The sequence below is a fragment of the Amphiura filiformis genome, chromosome 6, assembly GCF_039555335.1.
Source record: "Amphiura filiformis chromosome 6, Afil_fr2py, whole genome shotgun sequence".
Lineage (NCBI taxonomy): Eukaryota > Metazoa > Echinodermata > Ophiuroidea > Amphilepidida > Amphiuridae > Amphiura > Amphiura filiformis.
This window is the reverse complement of record NC_092633.1, coordinates 54850528-54870655: the sequence shown is the minus strand read 5'-3', so window position 1 is coordinate 54870655 and position 20128 is coordinate 54850528. Positions and strand designations below refer to the sequence as shown.

The 20128-nt window shown below is 35.6% G+C and overlaps 1 protein-coding gene across 1 annotated transcript in view; it reads left to right on the top strand.

Annotated features, from left to right (window-relative positions):
• Positions 1-9433: 9433 nt before the first annotated feature.
• Positions 9434-20128, top strand: part of LOC140154619 (cubilin-like) — a 47139-nt gene continuing 36444 nt past the window's right edge. The window contains exons 1-7 of the mRNA XM_072177187.1: positions 9434-9587; positions 10603-10675; positions 11557-11816; positions 13153-13321; positions 16837-17018; positions 17890-18058; positions 19563-19831. Of these exons, the coding sequence (XP_072033288.1) occupies positions 9528-9587; positions 10603-10675; positions 11557-11816; positions 13153-13321; positions 16837-17018; positions 17890-18058; positions 19563-19831 (1182 nt within the window). The 5' untranslated portion in view covers positions 9434-9527. The remainder of the gene's footprint in view (positions 9588-10602; positions 10676-11556; positions 11817-13152; positions 13322-16836; positions 17019-17889; positions 18059-19562; positions 19832-20128) is intronic.

The window sequence follows — 20128 nt, the reverse complement described above, 5'->3', positions numbered from 1 at the left end:
GGGTCAAATCACAAACAAGCTGCGTGGGTTTACCTTACCCTGTGAGGATTAGCGCGAACAAAGCATGTCTTTAAACTGATCAAAATAATATAAAAGCCTATCTTCTGATGTTGTCAATAGATATGGTAGGCAAACGGCGTGTAAAATAACAAGATCAGAACGCAAACCTTTTAGTTCTTAAAATAACCTGTCATCTGATGTCATTGTTATAAACACATATTGAATTCATTTTGAATTTAGCTGTATTAAAGAGTACTAGGTGAAACTGCTTCCTTGAAACCTGCAAAGAAACCCTCTCTGCAGATCCCACCTGTATTGTCATCTTAAGGTTACTATATGTTAAGAGCTTAAGTCCACCTAAGGTCAAAATTGAGTTATTTGTATGATCGAAAAAATACATCATTTGGTGTTTGACACTCATATCATCTTCCGTTGCCGAGATATTTAAAGTATTGGTTTTCGGAAATCTTCGTTATTTTCAGGAAAATGGGATTTTTTGTGTGAATAAAAATAGCTATAACAGCCAAATAAACGCACATTTAGTGTATTTTTGTTGACTTATGCTACAGAACACTGTTATTTTACATTTAAAATAAAAAAATACTAGTTATAAAAATTAATTTGTTCAAAATTGAGCAAACACCGAAATATTAAGAATTTCGGAATTCGGAAAATCCCCAATAATTGAGAATTTTGGCCATTTTGGCTAATGATACAAAAATTCACAATTAAAGAATAATTTTTTGTATGATAATCAGTAGTTGGCAAGCTACTGATTATCATACAAGTCTATTTAAGCTTATGGTCTTGGCGCGTTTTACATCTAAGCTCTTCGCATGCTCTTGGCGCTTGCCAAGGGGTAATTCAATTAGTTGCTTGCAAGATAAAAAATAATATAAAACAAAGACAACTTAGAACAGCACCCGGGCAACAGCAAAATCAAATATAGCATAGAAATAAATGAGAAATGCACTGAAATGACCAGAATACGCAATTAACGAGAATTTTACTTAAATTCAGCACTTACATAGAATCTAAAAATACAGTAATTACGTCAACGCAAATATCCAAACAACGGTGGTTCATTGTCCTCATAGAAAAAATTATAAAAATTTAGCAATTATTTAAACATACTGTTAACAATGGTTAAAGATAGTAATCTTTTTTATTGAGGGTAAAACAGCTTCAGTGACAAAAATTGCTTTCCAAGCAGGCCCTCATACAAAAGACATAAAGAAAAACATCATAAATTTTTATTTTTATTTATGCACAACATGTACAAGTTAACAACAAATTGGTTCAAGCACTTAAAATACAAGAAACGATAGTTATGTGATGAGAATAATGAAATTGATTACAAATACAATGTAATGTCTACATATATGCAAGAATAAACTTTTAAACAGGATCTTAGTAAACGTTTGATTTGAACTAGCTTATTAAATTATTCTCCAACTCTGTTCTTACAACATGTACTGGGGATAAATATTATTCCTTGCATAGTCTACCCTCACATGAAATGTGCGTAGCCCTGAAGTGGATTTAAACTTAGGCACAATCAATGTATTTGTACTGTGATTTCTAGATAATCATGTTTAGTTGATGTGGATATTATTTCTGTGCATGTTAACATTATGATCTATTGCCAACACCAGCCAACCTGAGTGTCTGGTATGCGAATAAGACGGACTGTTGCAATGCGTGTGAGTCCATGTACACCTGCTCTTGAGAGTGGTATGTACACCTGGAGGCACAATATCCTCCTCGGGGTGATAGTGGAGGCAGTTAAGCTGCAAGTTGATCGAAATAATGGTTCACAAACTCCAACCAACATCAACATCCAGCTCAAGATCGAGCATCCTTTCTTCAGCAAAGGACTGGTGCATTAGGGCTGATCTGGATGGCAAAGGAGGATTTCCAGGAGAGATATTGATCACTGCACTGCGTCCGGATATCACTGCGTCCGGATATTGTCATACGGTCAAAAGCTGGAAATAAAGTGATCATTAGGGAGCTGACTGTCCCATGCGAAGACCATATTGATGAAGCTAATGAGAGAAAATTGACAAAATATTCAGAATTTAGATCAGAATGCAAGGATAGAGGTTGGAAGGCTTCTTGCTACCCCTTCGAAGCATGATGCAGTCATGTCTACAGTAGAATTCATCTCGACCTTTGCAGGACTTAACCCCATTAAAAGCTATTAAACCAAGATAACACTCATTGAAACAGCTCAACTGATTAAATCGGATCTTCTCTGGTTGTGCACAAGTGACTGTTTTCATGTGCGATATCGCAATAAAGCTGGTATTCATAGCTTCAGTTGGGTAACCGATTATAAAGGAAACGAAAGGAAACAATGTTATGTGTGGCTTTGTTCACGAAATCAGACAATGTCGTGCTTTTTGTAAACCAGCATTCTTGAAAATGAGCAACATAATGATTTTTGACTTAACACGGTTTAGAAATAATTTCTTCATATTTTTGGTGTTATCTGTCGTTTACATGTCCTTCCTAAAACACAAAAGTACGACCCTCTCCAAACACCTAAATTAGCTAAAAATTTAGGACATGTTACAAAACTTTATTTTCTAGAACCTATTTAGAATAATTTAAATGTAGCTTTTACCGGTTTTTTTGTGGCATCCTTCAGAAGTGAGCGGTCCGATACCAATATTTTCGGTCAAATCTCCATTCAAATAACACGGGGAGTTGGCTAGCTATGCCTTGCCCTCACTCATATTTTACAAAAGTACGACCATTTCTGAACATCTAACCTAGCTGTAATTTTAGGTCATGTTAGAGAAATATATTTGCTAGAAGTTTTGGAGAATAAATATAATATTGGCTGGTTATTTTTCACACAGTGATGTTAACTAGGCAAGTGTCCATTCTCCCAACATACATCATTTGTAGGGGTCACGCGTCAATGGTGAGAGCACTGTGTATTGTGTCAGAGGATGATTTAAGCACTTCCCAGCAAGTCTTGCGGTTAGCACAGCTGTGTGAGTGAACATGACAACACTGCCCGCCCACTGCATACACACGTGCATGGTTAAATTTGAATTTGGACTGATATATTTACAATAAATACACATTCAAAATGCCAGTCGATTTCACATTTTATGTTATCTACAGAAGGTGTGAATTATCCTTCATGCATACATCACTTTAGATCTGAAATCGACCAAGTAATAATGACACACGGGCAATTCTAAAACAACATCTTTTGCACAGAGTTCAATGGGATTTGAAAAGTAAAGTGGCAGTTGAAACTCTAGTGATAACACTTTTACAGAGCATGATGGGGCTTCCTTAAATCATCCTCTGGTATTGTGTATAGGAAAACGGACAGTAACTGCAGTATGGTATGCTGCCGTGGTTTTGTTGCACACTCTTTGCTGAAGTGGTTGCGAGATCTAGGCTTCAACAGAAGAGAGATAAAGCCATTTAGCAGGGCAGCCTCAGAGGCTGCAGAATCAGGATCGTCGTGGGTGTGGTCCAAATACATTCAGAGGAGTAGATAATCTGAAAGTGAAGTACATCACCACCTCAGCCAGATCAGGTAGGTCAGATAGCCATATCTTTTACTTGTTCTCATTCCTTCATATCAACTCTAGTTAGCTAGGGTTAAGTGATTCCAGCTGCATGTTAGGGTCAGAGGGGCTGGATCCCGTCTGCTTACTACAGACAAGTTTGGTCATCTGGGGTACATATCAGATCCTCTTTTTGACGGTGTGGCCTTTTTTGGTTGGCTGGCCTGTGCCTGTTAGATTTTCTGAGAAGCAGATTATTTATTTAGTAGCAGATCTGTCAAGGCCAAATCGTGATGAATTACTATTTTGTCACAACTACTGGATTATCATGCAGCAGGTGTGCGATCATCTCTTATCGGCTTGTCAAAACAAACGAGGTAAACAGAAGTAAAGAAACATCATGATTCCGATTGAAAAAGTCAAATATATGAAGACTTTTTTTATTCTCAAATCATTCTACATGGGACTTTTTCTTCTTCAAAATAAACATTAATAGATCATCGACGTGTTATGATAACTTGAAAATGTATTGTTTTTCGAAGGTCTGCCAAGTAATGGAAGAAGATGTGTAGGTGTAGTGCGCTTACCTTTCATCATAGGCTCCAGTAGGTTTGCTGATTTTTATTGCATGTCAACAGTTTCTATTCCCGAATAATACTATTACTAAACTTTAACAGGTACATTTCTGTATCAATACCATTATTCACCCTTTCAATTTGCCAAGCACCTTAAGTTATTATGCGAACGTTTAGAGGCGCCACTCGCGCTTTAGATTGATAATTAGACATGTCCATGAGTGCAATCTTGAAGCACATCATATCTATATACTTACATTATGTTTATCTAAATTATCTAAACAACACCAGGACGAATTGAGAATAACACCATACACTTTTCAAAATTGACTGCAAGGTACATCAGGAGGGTTGGAGTTCATAAGAGCAATGCACATCGACATCGCCTGGTAAATAATTACATTGTACAGCAGGAAAACTAAAATCAATACCCGGGATCGATACACGTGTATGTGCTATGCACGATTTGATATTCAGACCATGAATCTTTGGATGCCGGGGTAGAAAATGATGAATATCTCCCGTAATTTTTGCTTTCTAAAGAAGGCGATTTTAAGGCTTGCACTTGAATATATGTGTTGAAAGAACATGATAGTCTTAGGCGAGCGTATTGACAAACAACCGTGCGTTTTGAAATAAAACAAAATGACAAAAATTCAGATTTTGTATGTGCAGAACAGAAAAAAATGACAGCTGCCCTCATTCGTAAACATTCGGGGTAACGAAACACATGTCCCAATTAATACCTAAATGAAATCAGCCAAATTTCGTTGTGTTTGTAGGTCAACAGATTCTATTTCGACATATAATAATATGACTGTGTTGTTAATATTGAACGAAATCGGACGAATTGGATATCAATAAACCACTTCCTATTATGTTACTATATTGTGAATACCATTAATAGTTCTGAAGCTATAGATGTATTTATAACGGATGTGTTACTTTTTGTGTGGAAATGAAAGCTGATAATAAACACTGGGCGATATTTTACACTACTTTATTATCCAAATCAAGGTGTTAACCGAACGTGTGCGTATTTATTTATTTATTTATTTATTTATTTATTTATTTATTTATTTATTTATTTATTTATTTATTTATTTATTTATTTATTTATTTATTTATTTATTTATTTATTTATTTATTTATTTATTTATTTATTTATTTATTTATTTATTTATTGTTGGTTGAGCAATCGCGGCACCCCCGTCAGGCACGCCACTGAGGAGAGGAGAGGATGCAAAAGGAGAGAACACACAGCGTCATCATCCCTATATCTTCGTGTCAAAAATTGCCGTGATAGTACGGCGAATCCTCTCGTTTTTCAATAGCTACGCATGGCGATTTTGTTCGAGATAGGCCGAGCGACTCAGGCTAAGCATCATACGACTATCTTATGAGATACCACCAAGTTTCTATTCTACACATTATTACGATTTGCGTACATGCTCTAGTACTCCATGTGGTGTTGCTTTACAAGGAAATTCGATTGTTTTCAGGTAAAACCCAGGTTTTGTTTTTAATACACTAACTTGAAATTAAATACACTAATTAGAGGCCTTTGCTGTTTGATCTGGATATATTTTTACTGCATTTTATGCGTAACGATTTTTAAATAGTAAGTTGAAATTGTGATATATTTAATTTTGAGAATTACAATTATATAAAGGAACACATTCACCTAAGATGCAGGTGCTTGTATAGAATATATTCAATCACACGTCTATGTCACAATACATATGTAAACTTTCTTTATCTGTGTCAACAATAGAATATTGATCACCAACGGAGTATGGAGCTGTATGAAAAACATATTTATAATATCATGATATAGGGTGTTGACCAAAAAGCTTTTAAATAGAAATAGAGTCGCAATAGATTATATAATCGTTTGTTCGTTTGATGCCGATTAGAAGTTGCGACAGGCTATTCATAAAAGTGGTACCATTGTTTCGAATAAAGGGTTCCGCCATTAAATTGGTCACTGATCCGGCATCATATTAACGCTCTACACAACAGGCGAGTATCAATAAGTGACCACACTACAGTCATGTGTGAGGGCAGTCATGTGTAAAGTGGTACCATTGTACTCACGTATCCCAAATGTGTGCTTGTGTGGGTCTGAAGTCTATAAGGAGGCTTTAGCTGTCGATGCAATCATCTTTACCACCCGCCTGACGTTAGGCGTTTCATTTAAATAAATTGAATGCTCTTGCTGATCGATTACACATTAGAATGTATGAAGGCTGCCATGTCCAGTCCATATATCTATATTACACTATAATGGTAATCGCTATACACCAATCCGACTAGGCCATTACTGCGGTGTCCCCGACGTAAAACTGCGGTGTACCAAGGTCGGGGGTTCCATCCATTACTTTTTAGTATGCTATACAGAATTGTACACAACAGTGATTTTCAATACACGATCATGAATTGATTGAACAAATTAAATCTCCCGCACTGGTACACCTGTGGTTCCGTCAATAGAGGGCCAAATACAGTAAACGCTTCTCGGATCGGTGTATACGTATACATGTAAGTATAAGTATAGGCCTATAAAGGTTGTTTGTAAGAAATTTCCATCTAATTTTATTTTAAGAAGGAGATTGGTATAGAAATAGTGGCGTACCCAAAGAGGGGAGGGGGTTGGGGAGGGGCAGATTCACCTCTGTGAGAAGTCTTGAGAGGGGAGGAGGGAGGAAGAGGGGAGGAGGGGATATGGAGAATGAGAGAGGGCTGGAGGAAGGAAGAAATAAAAAGATATAATAAAGACAAGTAGATAAATAGAAATATAAGGAAAATGATGGGAATGAGAGAGGGAGGGTGAGAGGGGACAATGAGAGCGAGGGAGTGATAAAGTGAAGGCCTAGGAAAGAATAAGTACAGAGAAGGGAAAAGAAAGGAATGATGAATACATTTAATAATAATTATTAGGCCTATATAATAACTAAACACATAACAGCACTGGGCAGCCATTCGATGATGTCAATGCCTTTATTCGTTACGTAATTAAAACGCCCAGTCAGATGTATTTCACACCTACCAAACACAACTCACCCAATTTCGCAAACCAGTCTGCCGCCTGGACAACCAATTCTTTAGAAATGCTTAGTCGCGCTAAAAGTCGATCGATACATGTAAAAATCAGCACAATTCAGAGATACACCTTTTTGCTATGAAATTAATTTTCTCGGTCAAATATAAAGCAATATTTTTTTTTCTTCAGTAATGTCAGTTAAAAACTTGGTGCTTGAATATACATTTTTTTTAAAATCCTGGTGTTAAAATTAAGCATCAAATTGTGTCTTTTAGTGTGATATTTTTGATTTTTATAGGCCTTGAATTCGCCTGCGAGCTTTTTACGGAATTCATGTTTTAGCGTCTCAAACTAACATAGTTTGCTAAAGAAAGATATTTCCCACCTCTGTAAAGCACATCGTGTGGGTCTATATGTTATAGTTTTGTCAGAATTTCCGTTTTTGTTTTACCCTTTTTCCATTCATGGTCCGAAAATGTCAAACTAAGTAAAAGTAGGCAATGGTGAGTACTTTTATCTCGAGAGCAACCAGCTGAAATAGTCGATATTTCCTTTGTTGTTATCCAGGTCAATTTTTCATTGAAAGCAAATTGCCCGACCAGCGATTAAATCCCCAATTGGGTGTTCTGGTTAAACATGATCAGTAGGAGCGCTATAGGTCTGGGAATTTCTTTGCTATATTGAAGTTCTGGCAACACTATAGCCATGCCGGTATTCCTATTAAACCCAGGGATATCGATCCACAATGCTAGTACTAGCCTTTAGATTTCACGTGTTGATTTAGAAATTTTTTCAGCCGACAGTGAAAGATGGTGAAATCAAAACGGAAATTCTGACAAAACTATGATATATAGCTCACGGTGATGTGCTTTAGAAAGTTGGGGAAAATCCTTCATTAGCGAACTATATTACTTTGAAAAGCTAAAAGGTTGATCCAAGAAAAAGCTCGCGGGCCGAGCTGAAGCCTATAAAAATCGAATATCTTACACTAAATGACAAAAAAAATCAGTATCAAGCATTATAGTTTTTCCAGCCATTTACTGAAAAAATGAAAATTATTGCTTTTCATTTGCCTGAGAAAAAAAATTTTACACTGAAAAGGTGTAACTCAAAATTTTGCTCATTTCAACACCAATTTCGATCGTTTGTATTGCCTCATTAAATGACTGAGTGAGCCTTGCAGAACAAAAGAATCGGTTGTGCAGGTAGCTGACTGAAACTGGACGTTGAATGTACACTCTCATGAATATTGATTGGCAACATTTTCCAATATGTCAGCGCTCTAATCGGAAACAATAGAACAATAGACCCTGCAGAGCGTTGGTGTTGACACTGTGGAACAGGAGAGGAGCGAAGAGGGGAAGAGCCCGAAGAGAGGAAAGGAGAGGTGGGGGAATGGTGAATTAGATTTAAACAAGGTTCCCAATGTCATCATTACTGTCACCAAAAATCACAATTTTTTCAAACTCATTTGTATTCAGTTTATTTTATTTTCAGTTATTGATCGAAGTAGGGTAAAATACCACAACCAATAAACAGAAAAAATAAGAAATACCAAAACTATATATATAAAAATATCAATTGAAAGAGCAAGTGATGAGAGGAGGCAAAGAGGAGAGAAAGGGTCGAAATGGCATGGTGATTTGTAAGTCTGAACATGTTTGTCAAAGTGTCACATTAATGTGGACCAGTGTCACATCAAAGTTATAAATTTGAGTTTCGTCCCTCCCCCGTCCATATTCTCCCCTCCCTCTCCCCTGCTTTTTTTTCGGTCTCTCAATCTTTACCCCCTCCTATAATACCCCACTCCAGGGCACTCCAGTTTCCCCCACCCCAGTGGCGTTGTCATTGTTTTTCTTTTAGGCAGGCGAGGTTTAGGACGACTTTGAAGGGGAGACAAAAAACAAAACAAACAAACAAAAAATAAATTAAAAAAATTAAAAAACCTGAAAATCTAATTACAGCAGGAGGGCAAGGCGTCCAATGGGGATCTGGTCCTCCCCCTTAGTCACCGCCACTGCATCTCCCTGTCTACTTCCAAAGCCCTCCCTCTCCGTAGGGCCTATAATATTCTATCCAATATTTAACAACTCAACAATAACATAAAAAAATCAACTCACATAATCCCTTGTGTTTTCGTTTCTGAACATCAATACACCATAAACAGAAACTGAAAAGATAAAAAGACCCTTTGTGTTGTGATGATCATTTTGATCGTGGTCCCGAACACAGATAGCGTGAACTAGCTGACCTCCTGGCAAAGATCGATTTTGATGACGGCGAATTGGCCATATCAATACCATGGAGTCAATACACTGATGAACAGAGAAGTTGGCCTACTGTACAGCTAGCTGCGTTGTACCTCGATCTAAAATGATTCTTTTCCAAATTGTTCGATTTTTGAGTGTCATTGGATTTTGTGAGCATGCTTTGGTAAGTCTTGCGTTGGGAATTGGTAGGCCTTATCACAGATTAATAAAAAATATGTCACCTTATAGCAAATGTATAGGGAACTGGGAATTATCTTTGGGGGAAGCTTAAATCATAATCACAATGTCGTTTGCTAGTCATTTTTCTCGGGAGATTTCCTACCCTTTTTTCTGACTCTAGTCTTAGAAGCATGTCCGTATTAAAAATTAAAATTCCCTTTAAAAGGGAAATGGCCTTATTGAGGAGAGGTCTTGTAATACCGAGTCTAAACAGTTTCTTAGGATACATGTAAAGCCCCAGTAGAACTCTGTTTAAAGCCCCCATAGAACTCCATCGTCTTAACATTAAACAGCCAGTGGGTTTTTTGTCAATTTACAATACTATTTTGGCTTAAAATGGACAGAAATCTTTTTAATCCATCCAGTTGATATTCTATTTTGAGTAATGTATATAACAAAATAAAATTTTCATGGAAATTGTACATTATGGCTGAGCTAATATAGCCATCATTGAAAGTGCTCATGAATAATGTAATTTTGCCAATATTGTGCCAAAAAGCAATGCGTAAAATGGTACTTAAAGCCATATTGTAACATATAATAGGCCTACATTTGCTTCTAGGATGTCTGGATGATGCTCTCAAGTTTTGTCAAATTTTTGATTATAATGTACATTAATGAACTAACATACCCTGCAAAAGTCATCCCTTTACAGGGTGTATCAAAATGATTGGTACCCATCAACTTTGATGTTTATTGAAAAGCCTGCCTCTTCCAAATACAACATTGGATACTCTTGAAATGTCCAAAATGTATAGTTTATGACTTGTTTTACAATTAATCTACAAATTATTTGGATCTTATGTTGAATTTTGATGTGTCAGACTCATGCATTATCAATGAAAATGATGGGTACCAATCATTTTGATACATCGTGTATATAGGTGACCGTGCTGTACCGGTACTTGTGACAAAATCTGATAGAAATTAAAATATTATAAAATTATTGTTATCCATAGGCGAATAATGATGGTAATTTGAAGACATTCCCTGGACACTATGTGCAATGTACTGGAGCATATTGTTTGGAAAGTAAGTATTACTGATATTTGATGGCCCGGAGGGGGGGGGGGTGTTGCCGGGGGCTACTCACACTCTTTTACTGATCTTTGCCAGTGGGAGGTTACAAAATACAAATGACCATACAGGGGTGTACCACAAATGTTTGTTGCATTTTCACTCAGCTATATCAATTACCTCTTTTCTATTCCAATTTTGGTATTTTATTCAGATGCAAAGTATATGGTTCCAAAGGTTGCACATTTTTTTGTAATTAAGGGACCTGGAACCAAGTTATTATAACTCTGCTTAAGACCTTGAAATATATGAAAAACTTGATCAGATTTTGTTCAAAACTACAAAAAAGTCTTCAAGTATAGATTACCTTAGTAACAAGATTCTTTATTTTGATTAGTATCAAAAATTAATGAATTATAAATACAAAAAGAGACAATTATTCTGAAAATCAGAGCATTTTTTAGGTTTTGACCCATGTGGAGTTCAAAATGTGACCTTTTCCCCCAAAATAGCCTAGCTGTAGCAAATTACAAACATTTTGGGACAAGTTGTAAAAACTTAACTAAACTAAACTGAACTGAACTGAACTTTGCAATTTACATTAAATTTGACCAAATATTATGACTTTCGGTATTGCGATTGGACCAAATGTCTTGGAATATCATTTGGCACATCCCTAACCAAATTTAACTTGAGTACCCAATCGCACCTGGAGGTGAACACCTTCCTTCAGGAATTATGATCAAAAAAATTGTGGAAGTATTTTGTCTTTTGAAAAAGCGGTGGAGCCAAGAAATAAGACTAACAGTTAATACAATGACAATGCTCCATCTTTAATCATGAGTTATATATTTTATGTCAGACTAATTATTTAATACATATTTAACACCTATTAGAAAAAGAGAGCATTTCTATTTCAAAGCGTGATTCTGATGTTTCTAACATGGAAATCCCCCACAACTGCAATCGAGTCCTGACGAGCAACAGCGGACAAGTAACATCTCCAAACTGGCCCAAGAAACAAGTGGATTTTACAAGATGCAGAATCACCATCTCATTAGAGCATTCGTTGCGACCTGTCCTGACTTTTGACCAGTTTGAATTGGAAGGCACTAACCAACCTTGTGAGGAAAATGAGCAGGAGAATTATGTTTTAGTAAGTTGAATATTATATGACACCTGTTTCCACAAATTCATAGGAAAATTGAAAATTGAAATTTTTGAATTAGGCCAAAAAGCACAACAAGTTTGTTTCCTGTAGCGCGCACGCATTTCGTTTTTGACGGCTTATGTGCACATTTGAATTTTTTTTCACTTACAAAGAATAAAAAAGGAAAAAAAACCCAGAAAAATCACAAAAAAGGAAAAAACAGAAAAATCACAAAAAAGTAATATAAAGCACTCCTAGAGTAAACATTTACACATTACACAACAAATAAATAATATAAATATTCTTGAATATGAAGAAATATGTTTTTTTTTGTGTCGGAGAAACCCACTGTAAATTCCCATTCCAATTTGCAGCGAAAAGGTTTTTTTTTTCCATTTCAAGACATAGATTAAAAATAAAAAAAAGCAAACACATTTCGCATTTGACTTTTTGGACCTGTGGCTACAGGAAGCAAACATGTTTTTTTTTTTTTTTATGTTCAGATTTTTAACTTCCTGATTATTAGCTTTAAAATGACATATAACTTGCCAGGGTTGCTCCCTCACTTGGTGCTAAAAAGTCAATATTTCAAAGAGGAGTTCTTTTGTTTTTTGGCATTCTCAATGTACCTTTTCTTCTTTTCTTCCCTAGTTATTTTCCATTCATTAAGAAAACAGGTCTTATATAAGACTTTTGCAGTTTGTAAATGCATAGTTTGAGTTTGATGGTTGTTAAGTTTACATTTAGTCCGGGATTAAGTTGCTGAAAGTGTCAAGGGAATAGGTTTTAAAAAGCCCCCTCCTCATAAAGAATAACTGTAGGACTGCATCCCGGACTGCATAAACAAAAAGTTCCCATAGTATGGTAGGTTTACGTTTACCCCCTCACTGTACATAGCGCTACAAAGCAAAACACAGTGCCAGATGGAACTACTGTTTAAAAAGGTTAATAAAAAAACCTCTGTAGAGAATTCATGAAATATACTACAAATGCATTCACAGCAATTTCGTAAATTTATTTTCGGTGTAGTAAACCACAGTTAAGACAAATTCAACAGTTTTTTGATGACTTCTTCAGAAATTCACCAATTTTCAACATCTAATTTCAGTATGTTAATTAGAAACATAGGATCATTAATTTGATATCAAAATCTCATCACGTTTGAGGTAATTTGGGGTTATGAAATATCGATCAGGTAACACACCTTGAAATTACCAGGGCTCCTTATGGACCATCATTTCTGCTTATTGCAGTGATTTTGTTATGATAGCATAATCATAAAAAGTGTTTTCATAGGTGTGATCTAAATCTTAATTTGAATCAAAATATTAATTACTTGCAGATTCAGGATGCAGTCACATTGCGACAAGAAAGAATCTGTGGTAGTACATTGAATTTTACTTGGATGGCTGATTCTAATGAGGTTGTGCTTGTCTTCGTAGCACTTTCATCTACTGTGTTTCACCGCTTTAAAGCTTCATATGTTGCTGTTACCAGGCACCCACCCACAGGTATACTATTTGCTTCTTTTAAGTTCAGCTTCGGGAAAATATTAGGGTATTTCATTTTCAAAATTCGCATACTCACTTACTTGTCAATATAAAACAAAATAATTGTGTATTATTATCTTAACCAGGAAATTAAATCCCCCACATATAGTCACAACACAATGTTGTTTGATTTTGAGCAAGCACTACATTATCTATTTGTAAAGGTAAAAATATGCACCAAATGGCTTCAATTAGGACTTCATTAAAAAAAAAATCCAATATCTCAGGGGGTATATCCCCCTCAGACACCCCTTGTGCAAGTTTATTAGACCGGCCACATTTTCAAGTGAGTTATACCAGGAAAGTTGAAAAAGAAGGAGGAAGAACGGAATTATATCCTTGAGTTAATCCCGTAGGTTATCCTGTCGCACCTATTCATAGTCCTTTATTCTCAAGTAGTTACACATCTACTTGAAAGTAGCCTTTGATGTGATGTGTGTTGCCGACTACGGTTGATTAATTTTCACTCCAGAATTGAAACCATATCCAATGTTTCTATAGATAATTCCTTGAAAGTATGACACGTGTGTGTTAAGTACCTGATGTTGCTCTGCAGGGATACCACACGTGGATACTATAAGAAAGAAATGTAGTTTTGTAAAGATTCCAAAAAAATCCGCCCATTTTGGAACATATATTAATTATTTAGGAGAGTGTTTTAGGATTTTGTTAGAAACGGGATGATTTTTGATCATCTATATTTTATTGTTTTAATGTATTTTCCTGTCATTTCCTTCAAACCTAATAAAGATATTTTGATAATTGAAAATAGTCTGTATCATAAATCGTAGAGGTTGAAAGCGTAACCAAGCGTGCAAAATTATTATTTGCCATGGAACTTCGGTCATATTTTATTTGAAATAAACTGGATGTTAGGATCTGCATGCATGGTATGCATAGTATTGATGGTATACAGACACTGACCTTTCCCTAAAACTAGTAAGCAGCAACTTGTGTATCACACCCGTCATGGGTTCGAACCCTTTTGTTGTATTTTATTGTTAAACCTAAATAGCGTGATTGCTTTTGAATGAGCGGCAACACACATATTTTGTTTGAGGATAGCTGGATCTATCTCCTTTCTTTACATCTTCTCTGGTTATACTATAACTATATAGAGTAAACCAAATATATCAAATCTACAGGGGAAAGAAGAATTACGCGTCACACACTAGCACATTTAAACATGAATCTACAATTGAGGCTTTATTTTGAACAAATTTCTAACTAATTGCAAAACTATTAAAATTTGACTTTTATTGCCAGTTAGAACTATGTAGATGATTAAGAAATCACTAATGTATTTTTTTGAATAGGGAGTAGTCTTGTTATTATTGTCATACCGGTATTTAATTTTGCCATATCACTATCAATCAATTGAAATGTCTTGCTTAAAAAAAACCCCATAAGAATGATCAAAATCTAAAAGCAATAATATTTATATTATTTTTTTTATATAGAATTTCAAACAAATACACTAATGAAAACATACTTCCCTGTAGGCATGATATTTAGCTCATTGTAATGAGGTTTAGACATGTCACTAATCTAAGAAGGGGAAATATTGAATAGCATGTATCAAAAGTTGTCATCAAATTGCTTTTCTCAAATTGTTGTTTTTCTCTTTGTTAACTTAGTTGAATATACAGGCTTGTTTGTGATAATTTATTTATTTTTTCTAACAAAACTAGAATTTTCAATTCTAGACCATGTAGACTTGGACATCAATAACAGCTTTCACACTAATGAGCTATTCTTAACATGGATTTTCCTTTCTTTATAGAATTTTCATCTTTTCATGCTTTTCTTAGTTCTGGGGTTATTTTATTTTTTAAACTCAATTATATTTGTGTGAAAACTGAGGGCGCTGTTTACATTTGTTTCAACTTTAATTTAGCCAATTTATTTATTACCTGATAAAAAGGCTTTTTAGAAATTTCCTTGGCTATTGTTACTCATATTTCTGATAGCACCATCAGTGTTCACATTTACTTTAAGGTTGGTCTGAACCCTGGAATTATGGAAACTTTCGGGCCTCATAACTTCTAAATTGTTGGTCTAAAGTATATAAAAGTATACATATTTAGAATGGCAAAGACTCGATAAGTTCATCTGAGAGGTCAAATTTCCCAAAATCCCCAAAATAATGGTTTTTGGCCCACTTCTTTTTGTGCACCGTAACAAAAAATTCTTGAGCCAAAATTTTTTGAAACTAATTTTTAAAAACTAGATCAAAATATCTGGGACCCGTTTTTTCATTTTTTTGAATTTCGACTAACTTTGAGAAATTTGAGCCAAAAATGGTCAAAAAATGCTGATTTTTCAAAAAAATCATAAAAAAGCCCGATTTTGGCACAAATTTCAAATATTTTTGGTGAAATTGGTCAAAAATCAAAAAAATGAAAAAACTGGTCCTAGATATTTTGATCTAGTTTTTAAAAATTAGTTTCAAAAAACTTTTGGCCCAAGAATTTTTTTTTGTTACGGTGCACAAAAAAGAAGTGGGCCAAAAACCGTTATTTTTGGGATTTTAGGCCAAAAGTGCCATTTTGGCCCAAATTTGACCTCACAGATGAACTTATCAAGTCTTTGCCATTCTAAATATGTATACTTTTATATACTTTAGACCAACAATTTAGAAGTTATGAGGCCCAAAGTTTCCATAATTCCAGGGTTCAGACCAACCTTAAAATGACTATAATTCTATATGTCATCAAATAACCATGCTGTTATCAGGGTTGTATGATTGTATTTTGTCAAGTGTCTTTAGCTCAAACTTGAGGTTTGCCTGTCATCATAAATTTGACTTTACAAACATTCACCAGGCTTTATTTAGCAGCCTATAGAAAAATTATTTAATTTGTGTACATCGTTGAACATACTCTTTGCTTGGCTGTGCGTAGTAAGCTGTTGTACGCAGATAACCTCACTAATATGGACGCGTAGAGTAGCGTTGTACGCTCGTGTATTAGCATGATTAGTTGCGGAGTAACAAGCGTAGTTGAATGTGCCACAGTGTACACAAATTAAATAATTTTTCTATAATAGTTGTTCAGATAGTTCAAATATTTTGTTGATATAACTTCATTTTGAAATTTAATCTACTTCTGAGTTGAGTACAATTTTGCAACAGCTGTATATTTTGCACATGGAGTTCCAACTGGAAAGTCAACATGTCATGAAAATATGCAATAATGTATGATTGGGCAATCACGAAAATAACAAATTCCTAAATGTCTCTCTCACTCCAAATTGCAAAAATAACTGACATGAAAATGACCACTTATACTGTACTTATACTGTATACTATAAATTTTGAACTTCATAATTCAAATTTCAAAAGTATCTCTTTATAATTATAATGATAAAGCAAATAACAAAATTGAGAAAAAAATATGGCAGTGTGATGTTAGCTTTTGAATAAATTGCATCTTGCATATATGAACTCTTCAATTGTTACTTTGCATTTATTACAGATTGCAGCACAACACTTGCATCCAAGGTTGGTACATATGCTTCACTCACTACAGAGGAGTTGGCTGCATTGAACACTTCTCTGTTATTTCTACAGTGTAAGGTGTTGTTTCATGCTCCTGCTGGTAATAGAGTTCTACTAAGTTTTGGCTCTGTGGTTACTCGGTGTGAAATGCCAGTCATGGTTAGTGGTGAAGTTCTTGATATTAAGAGGAATATATTAATGACATCTTTTAAAGCAAAAGGTACTATCAGGTCCCCCACTGTAAAAAACGGACCAGCCAAATTTGCACGCTACAGAGCCTGAAAATAAAATCCTGCAAATCACACATATGGGAGCTGCCATAGGGTGCTAACGGGTGCTAACGGCAACATGGGGGGTCACCGGGGTGCTAACGAACGCATCGCCAGCACAAGCGTCCCACGCGATCAATAACGCAGCGTATAGGGCGCATTCAAGTCGCCGTCTGCGACCGATAGTTCCTGATACGTGATGACAGGGTCAATGGCCGCTTCCACGCAGTAACATACTTCGGAACTCACTGTCAGGGTCCTGGTACTATAAGTCAGCCAGCCAGTCTGAGGTATTGGTGATTAAAGTTTGTCTCACAGGAGATTGGATTTAGTTATACCTTTTGGGAAATGGTACCAAACCCAAACCTTTTTTTGGAAAATTTGACTTGATCATATTAATGATGAACGATATTGTACAGAAAACATAATGGAGATAGGCCCGGCCCATATTGACTTTCATTAGAGATTATAGACTGTGAATTGAAGTTTATCTTCAAGCCAGGGTGTATACTCAAGTGTGGTTTTACAGGGTAGTATCCCACAATCTGTCAATGGATCCAATGCTCTACCAATTTAAAAAACAACAACATTGGTACACCTATGCAGTCCACATTTTCAGCCAAATTTGAACACAAATTGGCAGCTTTTACCAAATTTGCCAGTTACATGTTGCTGTTCCCTCATCTTCTCATAACAAGAAAAGAGGTAAAATCATATTGTTGTTCCCCCATCTACTCATAAGTAACCAATGTCTTTGGCAGGTAAAGGATGTGCTTACTGGCAGAGAAGCTGAGGTATGCGGAGACTTGTCTCAATTTTCATGGTTATCTGATGGGAATGAAGTCATGATGAATTTCTCTCAAGATATTAATAATCCAACAGCTGTAGATGTTGTCCTGGAGTATGAGAGCATTGAGTCACCAGACAGAGGTATGCAAATAAACTTGAGCACTACAGTATACTGCACTAAATTGATTTTTTATTTTTTCCGTGGTCTGTGTTGTGCATATAGTGCAGATAAGCGTAAACACACATTTATCCAATTCTCACACCATGGGGAGAGCAGAAATCTGAATTTAGTTTACAGAATTGGCAATTTAATTCAGACCTAAATTGAATTGAATTTAATAGTATCCAAAGTCAATATCCCAGCAAGTTGCCACCTCTAGGAATTGAACCCAGGACCTCATGTTCTAAAGGTGAGTTCTCTAACCATTAGAACATGCTCTCCCTATCAAAATGTTTTGCAGTGGAAAGCTTGCTATTTGCTGTACTCAGTGACGTTAAGGCACTTCACATATTGCATACATGTAGCATTAGGGGTCATTATCCCTTTAAAAGCACGAAAGATGTATAAAGGAAGCCTCTGTGATATGCAGATTGAGATACCTTCTGACAAAGGACAAAGCAATGAGTGACAGTCAGATAAGAGTAAAATTGCAATGTAAACAAAATCAATAAATCATAGCAAATTCAAATCGTCATGAGTGATATAGTAGAATACAAATTACATAATTATGCTTAAAGGGGCATTTTGTGATCACATCCTCATCCCCCAACTTTTCTCAAAATATTTTCAAATTTGTATGTATGTTCTGTTAACAAAACAACACAGTGACATATGGAGCCTTTTGTTGTTAAATGGTTTATGGAATGATGTGGGGCCGTAGTGATCAGCGACAACCTGTAAAGTGTGCTGAGGCTTGTGGATCAACGTCTAGGCGTTGTGCCTGTGCGTAGCGCACTATAAATTACTGCTCGCTTTTTTTTCTATGTAATTTACACATAATCATGCTTAAATCTTAAATGCAAAATCTGAATATACTGGAATTTGGGGAATCGGCTTTTTTCATGGCTGAAAGTTCTGAAACATACTATAAAAAGAGGATGCTAGAATCACAAAATGCTCCTTTAAACAACACATTAAAGATGCAATGCAAGTAATAAAGTACTGAGTACTTTATCTAGTGTGTGTATAAATCTGGTGTAAATCATAAGAAATACAGCATACCGTAAAAATTCGATAGTTAGCATATGTGCTGACTATCGAGTGCTTTAAAACATGCAAAGATGAAGAGCCCCATCCACAAAGTTTATAACACATAGTTATATACAAACAAGTAAACCTGCACATGTGTGTCTCAACCCCATTAGTTCAGTTGTTTAAGCGCCGGACTTTGGCACAATTTCATGTTTTCAAAAGCGCTCGATAGTAAGCACATATGCTAACTATCAAGTTTTTACGGTATATATCCTGCATGCGTAGTTGGGAAAAGTTGGTAAAGATGATCAACATTATAACTTCAATACCCCGGGCTGGGTATCATATCAAACAACATTTGTAAGTTCTGCATTATGACATGATTATAATTTAAACTTTAATCAATTTAGAAAACAAATTGCAATTAATATCTTTTGATTCTTAATTTCCCAGACTGCAGTACTACACTCTCACTACCCAAAGATGGCAGCACAAGTCACATATCCACACCACTGTATCCCAACCCCTATCCAAGTAGCCTGGAGTGTGAAACCTTCATCAGTAGTGATCCAACCATGATAGTGGTTATCACTTTTGATGTGTTTCAGTTGGAGCCATCCATTCGTCCTGTTGAGCAGGACATGAGTCAGGTTTTACCCATGCTAGAGATGGCTGTTGATGCTGGACTCCAACAAGAAGAATGTGTTTATGATTATGTGCAGGTAAATTGCTGTAACATTGTGTACCCAAACACACACGGCTGACCATATGTTTAACTCTCTTCACACGGGTGTCGACTGCAGACAACATGTTTCAAAACAATTTTAAAAATTCAAAAATTTCAGAAATGTAAATTGTCATGACTATATTTGGAAACAGCATGAAAAATCCATTAAAATGAGTACAAACAAGCCTAGTATTGGTTCAGTAGTTCTTAAGATAGCTCTTGATATTTTGAGAAAATATTTCAAAACTTGGAACTTTTTCTGTTGAAGCGCATGGCTAGCATGCAGAGCATT